Source organism: Littorina saxatilis, linkage group LG12, assembly GCF_037325665.1.
Source record: "Littorina saxatilis isolate snail1 linkage group LG12, US_GU_Lsax_2.0, whole genome shotgun sequence".
NCBI classification, from domain to species: Eukaryota; Metazoa; Mollusca; class Gastropoda; order Littorinimorpha; family Littorinidae; genus Littorina; species Littorina saxatilis.
In genome coordinates this window covers 23086035-23101932 of record NC_090256.1, presented here as the reverse complement: position 1 = coordinate 23101932, position 15898 = coordinate 23086035, and the positions used below count along the sequence as shown (strand labels likewise).

The window sequence follows — 15898 nt, the reverse complement described above, 5'->3', positions numbered from 1 at the left end:
ACCTTTCTTGTTTTTGAGTCACTTGAGAAAAAGTGACTCTATGTAATCGGTCAGTGTTAGTCTGTCCGGCCGGCCGGCCAGCCGTCCGGCCGGCCGTCCGTAGACACCACCTTAACGTTGGACTTTTCTCGGAAACTATCAAAGCGATCGGGCTCATATTTTGTTTAGTCGTGACCTCCAATGACCTCTACACTTTAACGATGGTTTCGTTGACCTTTGACCTTTTTCAAGGTCACAGGTCAGCATCAAAGGAAAAATTAGACATTTTATATCTTTGACAAAGTTCATCGGATGTGATTGAAACTTTGTAGGATTATTCTTTACATCAAAGTATTTACATCTGTAGCCTTTTACGAACGTTATCAGAAAAACAAGGGAGATAACTAGCCTTTTCTGTTCGGCAACACACAACTTAACGTTGGGCTTTTCTCGGAAACTATAAAAGTGACCGGGCTCAAATTTTATGTGAACGTGACTCATTGTGTTGTGAATAGCAATTTCTTCCTGTCCATCTGATGCCTCATATAATATTCAGAACTGCGAAAGTGACTCGATCGAGCGTTTGCTCTTCTTGTTAAATCTGTGATCACTTTAGAGCTTCCAGGGCTGGTTCTGACTGTTTTCCATCTAAGCTTTAGGTCAAACCAGATCATAGGTCACATGCCTTGATATTGCAGTTTTCTTTTGTTCCGACAAGATCTGAAACTTGCTTCCCAGGTGTCCCACATACATATTCAAGCACATTCGTTTAACATTTTTCAAAAAGTTATCTTGAAATGTTTTTTTCTTCAGTTCTCGTCTTTCTTCCACTTTCATCCAGATCTTGTTTCCACACATGATTGATACACTGGAGATCTGCACACACTTTGACATCAGTACAGTTCAGCCGCTGTCTTTGTGTCAGACTTGACGACGCTGAAGAAACTGACATCCCCCTCCCCCTGCCCGGGAAGTGGTGCTCCTCCTGTTGTGTTCCCTGCTTTCTGAGACGTGATGTAGGTCTGAAGATCCTTCAACAGATCCTTAGTATGTTTCTTGGCACGGGTTTCCACATCTGTTGACACATGATTGAATTTGTGATAAAGAACCAAGTAACACACTTCCTGCTCATAACTGCAACACCAATCAATAGTCATTCAGAACTTTTTCTGCACCCAACTAAATGGTCCACCTTCGAGTGCCTATGTGCATTTACATTGATATTTAGGTGTGTGTGTGTGTGTAGATGTTGCTGTTTTGTGTTGTTGTTTTCTATGCATAAATGGGGTGGTGGGAGTTGCTTGTGCACATAAGAATAGGTGGTTCATCTGGGGACATGCATGCATGTGCAGTTGTTCGTTTTGTTTAACCATCACCATACTTCCTGGGTTGACCCAGAGCCTCACAAAAGTGTCTGTAAATCTGACACTATTTGGAGTTTTTGATTGAGACTTCATGTCATCCTTAAACGCTCCCAACGACCACTTTCTGAAGGATTGTCTTTGTAAACAAACAAATAAACAATAACGTAATTTGAACAGGATGATGTGGGTCGTGGGCAACCCATATGGAATTAAAGAAGGATTTTACGATGTTTATCCCTATTTGGATGTCGTGGGTCATGTACGACCCATACTTTGCAAAGAGGCGGTAAAGAGTTTATCCCTATTCGAATACTTTTTACGTGGAATCCTTCTTCTAAAGTATGGGTCGTACACAACCCACATCATCCAGACTGTGTAGTCCAAAGCAAGATCCGGTGAAGGTTAAAGTAAGAAAAATGAAAGGTGTTTGTTTTGCAGTCAACAGTTCCCTCTACTTACCTCTAATGACAAAGCCAGAGTCGCTGATAGTCTTGCCCTGTTTCCACAGCCTGTAGAGATGGAGCAAGGCACCGGCGTAGAACTGGTTCACTACCCCCATCACACTCTGCTGCTTGTTACACTCCCTGTAACACACACACCACACAACACTGGGGTCAGTGACATAATCTTGAATATCGTGAAACCCCTCCCCCCACCCCTTTTAAGACCCACCCCCCAATTTAATGCTTCCCGTTTTAAGGCGTTACTTTTTTCAGATTTTCTGAATAACAATTTTTACTCAAGAATGTCCGATGCGGCTCATGCTAGTACCCATCCATTATTCATTTGAAAAATGTCCTCTCAAAACTGAAATACTACTTTAGACAGTTCTAGGAAGCATCAAAATGTTAACTTTTTACCATTCACCTGTTTAATATTCCTTCTCTCAGAGCTTGTAAACTAATGCGGGAAATGTTGATGCACATCACACAGAAAGGAAAGTTCTGCAAATAAAGAGCAATAAACAAGGTTAACAAACGTTTAACATAATACAATACCAAACATTCAAAAGCATGGATGCCAGTCATGCCAATCATTTACACTCATGCAAAACAACATCCATCAAACACATGCGGATGCATCTTAAGATCACACTGGTCACTACATGTACAGTGGAACCTCCCTTCTAAGACGTACAAAAAACACGAGAAAATGAGGTCTTAAATGAGGGCTAATTGACAGAGGTTATGAACTTCTTCTTCTTCTTCTTTGTTCGCTCGTTCAGACAGAAACTCCGGTCCCCCTGACAAATGCTGTTGTCCATTGAAAAATCTCAACAGGGCCGCAGAGCTTGTCCCTCACTGGTGTGTCAGCAGGACAGAGGGAGTCTTACACTGGGGGGTCTGAAGGGGGGGTGGTGGTGGTGGGGGTGGGGGTCCACTGTCTTTCACACTGGCCATACCTGCGTGGGATGAAGGGAAAGCTTGTACATGTCCCTGGCCAGCTGAGCGGTGGTTTCGTCCTGCAGAAAGCTGACCATCTGCACCAAGCCCAGCATGCCAGCACCCCTGAGGTCCGTGGCTGGATCGCGACCTGAAGTATGGATTCAGTTCATGAATCTCAGGGTGAGCTGTTTTGCAGGCTGGTGTCCGTGAAATCTGTGTGTATTAGTGCTTGTGTGCGCACACAAGAGAGAGAGAGTAAGTGTGTGCATGTGTGTGTCTGTGTGAGTCTGCAGACAGGTACTTGCATGAGTGCAAGTGCACATCATGATATGTGCTCAAATGTATGTATGTGTGTTTCTACTTTCTAATATTGCTGCCCCTCCAACTCCCCCTTATCCAAGTCAAACTCTCTCTGTATCTCTCTCTCCCAAAAACATCTAAAAAAATGGCTCTGATTAATTTTAAAACACGAAGGATGACGATAACACTTACCTTGAAAACCAACCTCCTCCCAGTGAGATCCATAACGCTGACAGTTGAAACGAGAGCCTGTCAGCACGCGGTAAATAGTCTGAAGTGACTGCACGTGATTGGTGTTTCCATTATCCATTGCAGCTGAAACAGTTGGAACATATTTCTGTAATTTTATGAAGTCCCTCATCACTCAATAGTCGACAGCTGTGTACAGTAGTATCTGTAATGCCATGCCCCTCTGATGAGAGGACACCTCCTACTAAAGGACACTTTGTCTTCTTCCTTTGCCTGTGAACAGAACCAAAGTAGCCTTCTTATGAAAGGTAACCTGCATTGTAGGGACAAGGGCGGATCAATTCACTTTGGAGGGGGGGGTTACAAAATGACTGCGAAGATACAAGTTGAAGGCGCCTAAGCCTCTAGGGGGGTCCGGGGGCATGCCCCCCCGAAAAATTTTTTTATCCAAAGAAGCAAAATAGAGCTATCTGGTGCATCCTGAGCCAATAAATTACCTCTTTTTGGGGGGGGTGGGGGGTGGGGGGTTACGTAACCCGTGTAACCCCCCCCCCCCCAGATCCGCCCTTGAGGGACACTTGTGGCTGGCCCCAAGGGTGCCCTCTTATCACTAGTACCATTGTACTATTGTACGTTGTTTTGTTTGCTTGTATTACTTGTGCTTATCAAAAATCGATAAAAAGAGAAACAGAACAACGCACACCACAACAGAGGAAGCTTTCATCAGTTCAAAACATGTCCATGCATATTCACACTCGTACAAAGACAGATATATACAGGCAAATCCGGATAAGACGAAATTGAAGGGACCGAATTGTTATTGTGTCCTATCCGAAATTTCGACTTGGTCATAGTACAGTGGAACCCCTCTCTAGCGACCTTGAAAATGTTGACAAAAATCGGTCCTTATGGAGGGGGGTCCTTACAGAGGGAGGGGGCGGGGCCACAAAGAAAGTCACCTCAGATTTTCTTAAAAAAAGAAAACAGAGAAGTTTGAGTTGCTGACGACCGTTTCCTGAAGCAAACTGCTTCGATTTCATGTTTGACATTGTCGATGGTGTCCACCAGTTCTGGTGCATGTTTGAATGCAAAAAGAGTTAGTTTCTGAGCAAGCATTTCTTTACAGCAGTCCCTGCAATGATGAAGGCCCTCCGAGAAAGAGAGTGAAAAATCGGCCACCGTTCTCAGCATCGCGTATCTGTGTGTAACCTCTTTCATTGACAAGATACTCTTGTTTCCCTGCAGCCTTGACCAGTGAGTCGGTTACCTAATCTGTGAACCCTTCAGTTGTGTTGCTTTGTCAAAAGTTAGACACAGTCAACTAGTTTTGCTCTGAGTGAACAGTGCAGCTGGCCTCAATTAGCCGGTGACACCTCTCTGGCCACAGCACCAAACAGTACATGGCTGGGGGGAGAGAGAGAGAGAGAGAGAGAGAGAGGGGGGGGGGGGGGTAGCTGGCTAAACTCAGTGGGGTGTCCGGTGTCACTGAAGTCAGCAGGAAGAGCATTGGAGAGAAATAGAGAGGTGTACTCTTCCAAACAATTTCCAAGGATCAGTTGTCAGGGCTTAGGGTAGTCAGTGAGGGAGAGTGAGAGCGGTTTGTGTACAGTCCGACTGAAGAGTGAAAAGTCACTGCCACAAGATCGGCATGCAGTCAATAAAGCCAGACAAGAAGAATGATTATGACATGCGGCTCTATCTGCTGGTTTTTTTTATTCAAACTGGTTTTCAACGCTTATTCTCACAAAGCATCTGCACACCTGCCTCTGTGCTGTGTTTGTGTGGCTGCTTTCGTATGATGTCAGTGCATGGTGAGTGCGTTCACTGCCTTGTCACCACTTCCTCACCTTTTTCAGAATGTTTTCTTGGAGTTAGATAATTCTCCTTACTCCTCGCCCCCTCCTTACTCCTCGCCCCCTCCTAACTTCAGTTCATAATTTATTGCGTGCCGACTGGTCAGTCGGTGTGACGTCCGTGTAGAGAAGAAGGGAATAAGGTTACACAATGCGCTAGTGTGAGACGCCAAGTTTCGTGTTTCGAGTTGCTGTAGTAAATATAGAGTAAACTTTGTCTTTGGGACTGACTTTCTGTTGTGTGCTATCCGTCTTTCGACTTACGTAAGAGAAATCCCATTTCGAGCTCAGGGTACTTTGTACACATAGATAAAGAGGGATAATTCCGGACCAGAATTTCTTTGTGTGCTAAGCGAATTTTTGACTTAACCGTTTGTGAGTTAGCTGGATTTGCCTGTACAGAACGATTTACCAACACACACATGTGCACACACATACGCAGAGTACATTTACATCCTCTCTCCCTCCAACCCTCCTGTCCCCAATCACACACACACACACACACACACACACACACACACACACACACACACACACAGTTACAGACACACAGATATGTGAACATGTATGTGCCCACACATGCACAGAAACTGTGGTCTCTCTCTCTAAAAATAACCCCCACACACACACACACACCCCTCCCCAATAGATCTCTCTCTCACTCACACACAAACTCATTTCTCTCCCCTTCTCTCTCCATAACATACTGGCAGCAACGCAAAACACATGCTCCCTCTCAGCGTGCAGATCTTTGTGCAGTCGTGGAGGGCCGAACAGCCGACTGATGATGGCAGCAAAACCGTTTTTCTCCACTGTGACCTGAATCTTGTCCTAGCAACATGAGAGCAACAGAAAATGTTTAAGGCACAGTCCTTCCCCTGAACACAGTTCCGCTCACTACCTCAGATCTGGCTTTTACTTCAGCTAAGATCATCCCTCCAACTGGACTCACACAGTGGAACCCGTCGGTTAAGACCGTCCAATTTAAGATTTCCTCCTTTTTAAGATTTTCTGTTCATAACCTCTGCAAATCTACCCCTAATTTAAGAATCCCTCATTTTTATGACCTGAGTTTCTCAGGTTTTTTTAGATCTGAAATGGGGGGGTTCCACAGTACCAAAAATCAACATTCTGACTGCTTTCTGTGAAAAGTTAGATTTTTTTTTATGTATTACATGTATTTGCTTAAAAGCTTCCAGGACCCATATTTTTTTGTTTTTTCTGTCATTTGTGTGTGTGTGATTGTAATAAATAAAAATACCTTTGAAGCACAAACAACATTAAATGCCCGTCTTTTTCGTTTCAAAATGTCCTAGCAGCTATTGGTTGGTGCCTTCTGAAATTTACTAGCCTAGGAAACAGTCTTCACCCTAAGGTAATGCAGCTCCAAATCGCATCAAGTGTCAAAAGGTCACTGTTGTTTTGTTTTGTTCTCACTTTTTCATCCTACCTTCACAGCAGTGTGATCCATGCTTCTGAAGTTGCGCCAGAAATCACCAAAAGCCATCAAAGGTGGCGCAGCGATCATAGATTCACCACCTAAAAGTAAAAAACTGTATTTCAGAAACAAAACACTTAACATTTTACAGCTGTGCATCTCTTTCAAACATTATGTGTATCATTTTCAATGTAGAAATTTCCCCCATGATTGTATGCCATATTATATGTTTGCGCAAACATGCCTGTTTTGCAATAGACCAACAGCCTGAGTTCCTTCGTCACATACAAGACAGACGGGTGTTTCAAAAGAAAAAATATAGAACAAATATTTACCATCACCAGCTGCATCTCTGTAACCTGTAACAATCAAACAGCAGAATGTAAACACAAATCCCAGTGGCACTGGCAGGAATGTATACATGTATACAATATGGACGTCAAACCAAGTACGGGTATCAACTACTAGTAATGACAAGTTGTCAATTACTTGGTCTGTGTTGCCTTAGATCAACTGTAAAGTTCAAGCCTGCAAAGGTAGTAATTACTGGGTTAAAAATAACAATTTCCAGTCAGCATACTGAACTTACTATGAGTATTATGACTGAAACTGCTCTTGTTTGTTTTCTGAATTGTCAGAAACACAAGAGAGAGAGAGAGAGAGAGAGAGAGAGAGAGAGAGAGAGAGAGAGAGAGAGAGAGAGAGAGAGAGAGAGAGAGAGAGAGAGAGAGAGAGAGAGAGAGAGAGAGAGAGAGAGAGAGAATGTGAGAGAGGTAGACACACAAAAAGAGATGGCAAGGAAGAGAGATACAGAGAGGGAGTAAGACTCAAAAAGACAGAAAAGTTTGGGTAAAAATGAAGGGAGTCAAGAGTAAGATCTGAGGCAGTAGAAAACAGGCATGCATTTGATTTTGAGTGGCGTTAATCAAATGATAATTTCAGATAAGACTCATGAACATTACACCATTACATTATCTGAAAACAATGCACCAAGTTGAGCAGCAGCATAAAAGAGTTCTTTTATGTTCCAGTAACAGTAAACAATATGTTCATTTCAGGGAAAGACACATAGATCTTCTTTAGCGTTCCAGAATTTTCTGGTTACGTGTGAGCTCGTTTGCCCATTTGGGTTCCCCAAACTATACTCTGAGAGCATAGTCAGCTTCACTCCGCTTTCGTTGAGTAGGCATGCTGGGTATTTTCGTGTTTCCATAACCCACTGAACTCTGACATGGATTACAGGATCTTTTCCGTGCGCGCTTGCGGCTTGGTCTTGTGCTTGCGTGTACACACAATTAAAGGAGGTTAAGTCACTAGCAGGTCTGCATATAAGTTGACCTGGGAAATCGGAAAAATCCCCACCAGGCGGCAGCGACCGGAATTCGAAATCACGACCTCCCGATGTCTTACCACCACGCCACTGCGCCTGTCTACATAGATCTATACCTGTTTTACTGACACATCTATACCTGCTTAAAAAAAAAGACACATCTGTACCTGCTTCAACTGTTTCCACATTGTCCCAGTCAGCAGCTGAACTTGTGATGATGTGACTTCTGTCTTGCTGCTCACGTTCATCCTAATAAAAGAGATTTTTACAAATGAGAGAATGCCAAAGCTAAAATGTTATGATACTCTTGGTACGTAACAGAAAAAGAGATGATAATCAGGTTTACACAATTCAGTATGTTTTCTTAACAAAGTGAATGATCAAACACAAGAGGGAGAGAGAGAGACATACAGAGACTAAGAGATAGAGGTCTGTATAACTTAATTGTACTATTGAAGCTACACCCAACAGGACAGATGAAGTTGTACTGTTCTCAGGGGATTTTCCCCGAATCATTCATGTATGAATCTCTATGTATTTCAACTGCAAATAGAAGTAATCACAAACTTACCTCATCTACTTTAATAACATCAGGCTGGGGAGGAGCAGCTTCAATCTTTGCTTCAGCAGTGACTGGCTGTGCACTGATAATTTTATCCACATTAAGCACAGGTGCAGCAGCAACAGAAGTACCAGTCTGTCCCGGCGATTCAGTCACTTCAGTTTTATCCGCTTCTTTAATACTCTCTTCAGGCTTTGTGGCCTCATTCTCCCGAATGTTATTATCTCCTCCAGAGAAAATGACACTTTTCCCGTTGTCTGATTTTGAGCCTGGCAAATCAAAGCCAAATTCATCATCAGAGTCCTCTTCCTCTGCCTTGAGAGTTGAAGTCAGCAATGAAGGGTCCATTGCATCTTCAAAGTCAGCAATATCATCCTGTGGTTTCTCGTTTGAAGAAGAGAATGGGGAGAAGGTGGCAGCTTCACTGGATTCTGGCTCAGTGAGCCCAATGCCTGAATCAGTGCAGACCTCTGGAGTCTGAAAGAAACGGGGGAAAAAGCTTGCAACAAAGATAACAGCAAATAAATGACACACAATACCGAACAATATTGTGACAAAAAACATACTGATCAACAAATGAGCAATAAGGAATAACCAAAATAAATGACACACAATACTGAACAAGATTGTGACAAAAAACATACTGAGCAACAAATGAGCAACAACAAATAAGCAAAACAATAACAAACAAACAAAGCCTGCTTTTAAGAAAATACTAGTGCTATCCACTGCATACTCATATAAAGCGTATAAAAAAAACACACAGTTTTCAGTGCCTAGACAGACCTCCAAACACTAGCAGTAGCACCCCCCCCCCCCCACCCCCTCCAAACAGACTTCAGAAGGGAAGCTATCCATCCCCTACATGTACAGGACACTAGTCTCTGTAGACCAAACAAATCTTTAAATTACATGTATTTAACAAATTTTAAAAAAGTACAAAATTACTGACCTACAATTTTACAAACCCTAATTGTTTTTTTGTTTGGTTTTTTTGTAATAGAAAAAAAAAGTTGACCTAACAGAACAGTGAACCCACCTCCCCTGCTTCAGAATTTGGTAAGATAACAATGAAACCCACGAACGCTATACTGTAATCGACTTGAGAACGGTTTATGCCGATAATACATGATAAAGAAGGATTCTTAGTGACCTAACTGAGGCTACAGTTGGAGATGGAAGTTCACAAAAAATTAGGAACATACTAACTAAAATATGGTGGGTGCCGACCAATTCTTCGATTTTTAATCCATCGCTACCCAGAGCCGCTTTTGTTGGGGTAGAATTTCTGAGACTACGGCAATATGCTCACTATGTCAAGATGTTTTGACGTCAATGCAACGTGACGTCATCCTCTCTCTTATGACTTTCTCTCGCGCGCATGGCTTGTATGTGTTTGCATACATGTTTGTGTGCACCATGTGTGTGTGTGTGTTTGTGTGTGTATAAGGGTGTTTTAGTGTGTTTGTCTGTCTGTGTGCATACATGTGTGTTTTGTCACTTTGTTGGCATGAGTGGTGCATGCACATGTGTGTGTGTGTGTACGTGTGGTCTCTATCACTTTGTCACTATTTCTTTCTCTTTGTAAATACATATTTGTGTCTAAAAGTGCTCTCTCTCTCTCTCTCTCTCTCTCTCTCTCTCTCTCTCTCTCTCTCTCTCTCTCTCTCTCTCTCTCTCTCTCTCTCTGAGCCTATGTTGCCTTTCTGAAAGGGGTGTGTGTGTATACAAAAATCGCCGCTGGCGTGCTAAAGGTCAATTTTTTTTTCTTTCTTATTTTTGTTAAATTCCATGACTTTCCATGGCTTGAATTGAAATTCCATGACTTTCCAGGCCTGGAAAATTAAAAATCAAATTCCATGACTTTCCAGGTTTTCCATGACCTGTACAAACCCTGGATAAGTTATGGCAAGTTATTGCAAAAAATGTAGTTTTCGTGCATTTCCGGAGTCATGCTCGACACAGATCAACATAGACCATAAAAAACATAGTAGGGAGGTAAAACAATGTTAATGCAATGTTCTGGTGACACAAAAAGTAACAGACTGGCTGTCGCTTTTGCAAAATGGGCAAATTTTAGAGGCCTTTCCGCATTTTCGGCAAAATGCTGCCGATTTCATGTAATGGGCAGCGTTTTGCCGATTCCGCGAATTCGGCAATTCCGTGAATTCGGCACGACATAAAAGACAATTTTCATCTCAAAACTTGAAATTTGTAATGCTACTGACAGAAATGCAGTTCTCAATAGACTTAGCAACACTTTTTGGAAAGTAGCGTCAGAAGTTGTTCACAGTTCATGATCACAGACGACAATTTTTACAAACTTCCTGAATAGGTTTCTTTTACAAGTTTTCCCATTTCAAGCTGAGTGGTCTATTTCACTTTACCTCATCTTTTGGTGCTGCATCATTATTTTCAAATGCCAAGAAAACATCGGGATCCGCCTTCTTTGCACGAACAATACTGTCAAAGGACTCGACAAATTGTGCGCTGGAGTTCTTTATACTTCCATCCTCGAAGTCAATGCTTTTTTCCGTAAACTGCAGCGACTGAGTCAGCACGACATCGGACAAGGAGGCCCTCAGGAAATCAGCCTCATGCGCACTGCTCGCTCCACTCACTAAAGACTGAACTTGATTTCCAATATTCTCTGAATCTTCAGGTGTGTTATCAGAACACTGAATTTCAATGTCTGGGGTGTCTGTAATTTCTATTTCAAAATGGTCAAGGCCTGTGTCTGCTTCCATTTCCATCGTGATGGTGTAGGAGAATTTACACGGTGTCTGTCTCTTTGACACTTAGAACCTGTACATGTGTTCTGAACTCTAATGCTTCAAAGAATTCACGATTTTGATGATGAGGTGTCTGGTCCAGCATTCAAATAATCCTCAGGATCAATAATCAGAAAGACGCCCAAAGGCACCATTGTTGACGCAGCTTTTCAAACACCAGGTGAGATATATATACAGCCTGTGCAATGAAATTTCTCGATGCTCTAATGCTGCAACAAATGTTTTTGATATTGCTACAAATTTTAAAGTCTCGAAACGTGAGCTTTCCGCTACAAAGAAAAAAATGGCTACAACACACATGCACACAAAAATCGAAACAAGCTTGTAAACATTCCTTAGGCGGGCGCCATTTCTAAACAAAACAGATGCGCAGCGAATGCTAATGCATACAAATTGTACAGGCATTAAGGTTTACAGAAATCACCCTAAGTTGGCATTGTTTTCTTAGTCTGAAGTAAGTCCACTTTCTGGAACTTTTTGTTATTTTCTTTGGTCATCGTATTTACGGTGACACACTCTCGTCACTGGAACGCAGTGAATAAATCAACATGGCGGCTCCCTGTAACCTTCTGCGGTCGGTCGGCTCAAAAGTTCTTGCGTACAGCCGTCTCACTCGTGACAGACCAGTGACAGGTAAACAAATGCTTCGAGTGTTCAACACATTTGAGTGCACTTGTTTTCAAAATCAAAACCCTTTTCTTCTGTTTATTCTTTATGAATGTGATGGTCCGATGTTACAAAACGAACAGTGCTGTCTGCTCAAACGAGCACTCATCGATACACTCAGAGTGCGTATAGCTTTTGCCACTGCAGTATTATCAGTGACTGTAGAATAGAGTATTCAGTCTGTGTATTCTACCGTTTCTAGTTCTGTGCACCTGACAAGCTTTATCATTTCTCAGTCAGTCGTATATATTTATTCTGTAATTTGTTTGAAAAAGGGGTTATCTTGAACATTAGGGAAATTTTTCTGCTGTAATCTTCTTCAAGTTAGTGAGGAAATCCCTGTAAAGGGCAACAATCCTCAATTTCCGCCTAAGTTCCCTAGAGTGGATAGTGTACCTTTGAAAATCAAAACAGGGGTGGGTTGGTAGGCAAGCTATTGCTTTTTGCTATTTGCCGTGGCGCCCAATTTCAGGCCCTGGGCTGGCCTATCACCCAGTGCTACCTAGTGCAGCAACTGGGCCCCGATGAAACAATACTAACAGGACGAACAATATGGAGCAAGAGCAATAGATTCTACCTTATATCACTCCTAATTACTAATGGGTCGGGAGGGATGGAGATGTTAAATGAATAGCTTCCAACAGCTAGACTGTGTTGCATGGGAGGGGGGGATGGGGCTGTTAAATGAATAGCTTCCAACAGCTAGACTGTGTTGCATGGGAGGGGGGGATGGGGCTGTTAAATGAATGTCACTGGAGTCGTTCTTATCATTGATAAAAAGGAGTTCTATCAGATAAAACGCAATAATACTTAAAATGTACAGTGCTAAAGTTCAAGGTTACCGTAAAAGGATTATCAAACGTGTTCTTTACAACTTTGCGTTCCATATCATCTGCCTCCTCTCATGCTCTTGTTTACAAAGAGAAGAGAACTTACTTGGTTCATGAAACTGCATAACAGTGTTATCAACACACAAATGACTAATGGTTTATTATACTGTTGCAGTTCTGTCTTCACAATGGAGACGACTCCCTGTGGCTTGCACTGGACAGAGGTTTCAACATTCAGAGTCATCTTCACCAACAGAAACTGCTGGTTCCACAGCGGCAGAAGCTGAGAAGGCACGCATTGTCATTGACAACAACCTCATCTCCAAGTTGCTGAAAGATATGGAAGATAACCAGGTATGTTTCCTTCATTATTTAAAGTAATGAGGATTTGATTGCATGGAGGGGGGGATGGGGCTGTTAAATGAATAGCTTCCAACAGCTAGACTGTGTTGCATGGGAGGGGGGGATGGGGCTGTTATTAGAATAGCTTCCAACAGCTAGACTGTGTTGCATGTCCAAATAGAAATTTAATGTGAAATTCTTGCCTGATAATGATATTTTATGGGGATTATATTTGTTTGTTACCATGGAATACTTTTTTTATGAATCTCCGATTTAAGACTTTGCTAGGACCCCCTTTAACCCTTAGGCTGGTTGTCGCGACATATGTCGCGCTACTTTACGTATACTGTCACCTGGTTGTCACGACATATGTCGCGCTACTGGCTCAGTCTGTTTGGTCGGTTCCGATTACCTTCCATGGATGCGAAAACCTATATGACCGTTTTTTGTTCTTTTTCTCTCTGTTAATTCACCAGTGGCTATGTAACATGTGTTACATAATTGCACCAGTGTAAGGGTTAAGACTTTTTTTCTGTGAAGATTTTCTGTTCATAGTACCGTTTGTAAGTTTACCTACATTTTAAGACTCCCTCCATTTCAAGACTATATTTTCTCATATATTTTTTGAGGACCTTGAAAGGGGAGTTTCACTGTACTTACACGTGCAGCCCTGTGTTTAACTTTAACTCTGTGAATTACTGTTTGTTTGTTTACAGCCAGTTTCCAGTATGCCAGACCCCTTTCAAAAGGCACACAAGAAATGCATCCTGTGCCAGTACAATCTGGATGTTAATTACAAGGTATTACAATTCTGTACTTTCAAGCCTTCCAGTTGTTCTTTTAAAAAGACAAATTAGCCGTCTCACGGTCAGCTGCAGTGTTTCAAACTAACACTCATGTGGATGCATATTGCTATTTTTGGAGCCTTTATTCTTGCGCTTTGTTAACCTTCGTCAGGCTGGGTTATTGACTACACACGGAAGACATCGTGGGGCCGTGTGGACCCATGCTTCTCAAAGAAGGAAAAACGTGCATACCCTTCTGTAGACGTCGTGGGTCCCCACGGCGTCTACGGAAGGGTATGCATATTTTTTCTTCTTTGAGAAGCATGGGTCCACACGGCCCCACGACGTCTACAGAAGGGTATGCACGTTTTTCCTTCTTTGAGAAGCATGGGTCCGCAGGGCCCTACGACGTCTACGGAAGGGGATGCACGTTTTTCTTTCTTTGAAAAAGCATGGGTCCGCACGGCGTCTACGGATGGGGATGCACGCTTTTTCCTTCTTTCTTCTTTGAGAAACATGGGTCTGCACGGCCCCATGATGCCTTCCGTTTGTAGTGTAAATTTGACCTTTGTTTTTTAATTACTTCTCGTTGAAATATAATGATATTTTAGGACATGAGCTTTTTAGACCTGTACCTAAGGCATTCTTAAAAGCTCATTAAAAAATTCCAACTAGTTTAAGAGATATTTGCAATTAAACACCCTTCTGGGTTCACACAGACCCACGACCACCGGCGAAGGTTAAACGTGCAAGCAAGAGGTGTGCTGGAAGAAAATAAAGCTCGGAAGAGTAGCCTTCACACCAAAGTATTAGGTGGTTCTAGGAAATTGTGATCGTGATACCCCACATGCACTGAGAAAAGTATACAATGTTATTGTTGTAACATAATTATTTTTATTTATTTTTCATTCATATGTTTACTATTTTTATTTTTATTTATTTCTTCTGGGAGTTTTTTTGGAGGGGAGGGTGGCAGAAATAGTCGTGTGCCTCATGGCATGACCTTGTACGATATGTACCCAAATATTATTGTTATGCACTGGTGTGTTGGCAGAATGTGCGACTGTTGAGTCAGTTCGTATCACCATACACTGGGCGGATTTATGGGCGGGCGGTGACTGGTCTGTGCATACCCATGCAGAAACAGGTGGCTAGGGCCGTCAAACAATCACGTGTGGCAGGTGAGAGATACATGCGTGGATGTAAACTATCAGTTTTCAGTCTGCTTATTTCAGTGACTGCTTTGCTTTCAGTTTTTACTTGGGTGTTCTTTTTCTCAAGTCAAAATTGGTGTGCTTGTAAGTTTTAGCATTAATGCCGGGTAGATCAGTATACTCTGTCCCTAAATGGAACAGGTCACCCTTCTCAACAACCGATTTATTTTAGACCATTTGCTTTCTTAATTTATTATTGGGCTCTCTGTGCACTAGAGCTGGCCGAGATCAGCTAGCCTTTGGGTGAAAAGCGAAAAGTAATACCCTGGTGATAAAACTGACATAGACTATGTGCATAATAGTTTTATCTAGCTTTTATCTCAACTATGTATAGGTCTCTCTCTTTCTATCACTTGTTATTTCGACGTCAAATCCGCAATGCAGCAGAATAATTGACAAGATGATTGTGGCCGCCAAACAGATGAAGAAGAGAAGATAGCTAGCCTGGAAATAGACGCAAAGAAATGTATACATTTGAATTGTTTAATAACTTCCTGTTTTCAAGAAGCACATCTTTGACTAATCATGCATTTCTAAAATGTGAAAGTATCAGAGGGCGTTTTAGCCACTGATGTACTGTGTGTGTTTCAGGTTATATGCCTTACATGTTCAAGAAGTCGGAGTACTTGAAAGATCCACGACTCTTCGACCCTTTCAAGCCAGCTAAATGATCAAAAGGAAAAGGACAATCTGCTACATTTATGTCTGAAGTGAATGTGTGGTCATGATTGCTTTATATATGTCTGTTGAAGATGTGAATGCTTTACTGTTGGTTTTGTAGATATGTAAAGGCAATAAAAATGAAAGAAAAGCTGCACGTTTGTGTTTTGAGTCTGTTTGCTGGTTTATATTCATGTGAACACTACTGG

At 42.2% G+C, this 15898-nt stretch overlaps 2 protein-coding genes across 2 annotated transcripts; one reads left to right on the top strand and one right to left on the bottom strand.

Moving 5' to 3' along the window:
- Positions 1-8: 8 nt before the first annotated feature.
- Positions 9-11551, bottom strand: LOC138981547 (uncharacterized). Its single transcript, XM_070354502.1, has 11 exons — positions 10788-11551; positions 8410-8877; positions 8006-8087; positions 6844-6867; positions 6521-6609; positions 5778-5901; positions 3221-3343; positions 2746-2876; positions 2211-2287; positions 1803-1927; positions 9-1054 (listed from the first exon to the last, which is right to left on the bottom strand). Exons 1-11 carry the CDS (start codon positions 11151-11153, stop codon positions 873-875), a joined length of 1791 nt encoding a protein of 596 aa, XP_070210603.1. The 5' UTR covers positions 11154-11551; the 3' UTR covers positions 9-872.
- Positions 11552-11715: 164 nt separating this feature from the next.
- On the top strand, positions 11716-15846 carry LOC138981546 (small ribosomal subunit protein bS18m-like). The gene is made up of 5 exons (XM_070354501.1): positions 11716-11825; positions 12864-13042; positions 13747-13830; positions 14870-14996; positions 15621-15846. The coding sequence occupies exons 1-5, from the start codon at positions 11741-11743 to the stop codon at positions 15698-15700; spliced, it is 555 nt and encodes a 184-aa protein (XP_070210602.1). The 5' UTR covers positions 11716-11740; the 3' UTR covers positions 15701-15846.
- Positions 15847-15898: the final 52 nt, after the last annotated feature.

What these genes read in the sequence shown, in the direction of transcription:
- LOC138981547 (XM_070354502.1), bottom strand. Translation starts at nt 11,153, where the DNA reads ATGGAAATGGAAGCAGACACAGGCCTTGACCATTTTGAAATAGAAATT. An exon ending in ATGCAGCACCAAAAGATGAG is followed by an intron (nt 8,878 to 10,787) that starts GTAAAGTGAAAT and finishes CGTTTCTTTCAG; the next exon opens with ACTCCAGAGGTCTGCACTGA. An exon ending in TGTGTTTTGCGTTGCTGCCA is followed by an intron (nt 3,344 to 5,777) that starts GTATGTTATGGA and finishes CAACTGTTTCAG; the next exon opens with CTGCAATGGATAATGGAAAC.
- LOC138981546 (XM_070354501.1), top strand. Translation starts at nt 11,741, where the DNA reads ATGGCGGCTCCCTGTAACCTTCTGCGGTCGGTCGGCTCAAAAGTTCTT. An exon ending in TCGTGACAGACCAGTGACAG is followed by an intron (nt 11,826 to 12,863) that starts GTAAACAAATGC and finishes ATACTGTTGCAG; the next exon opens with TTCTGTCTTCACAATGGAGA. An exon ending in CAAACAATCACGTGTGGCAG is followed by an intron (nt 14,997 to 15,620) that starts GTGAGAGATACA and finishes TGTGTGTTTCAG; the next exon opens with GTTATATGCCTTACATGTTC.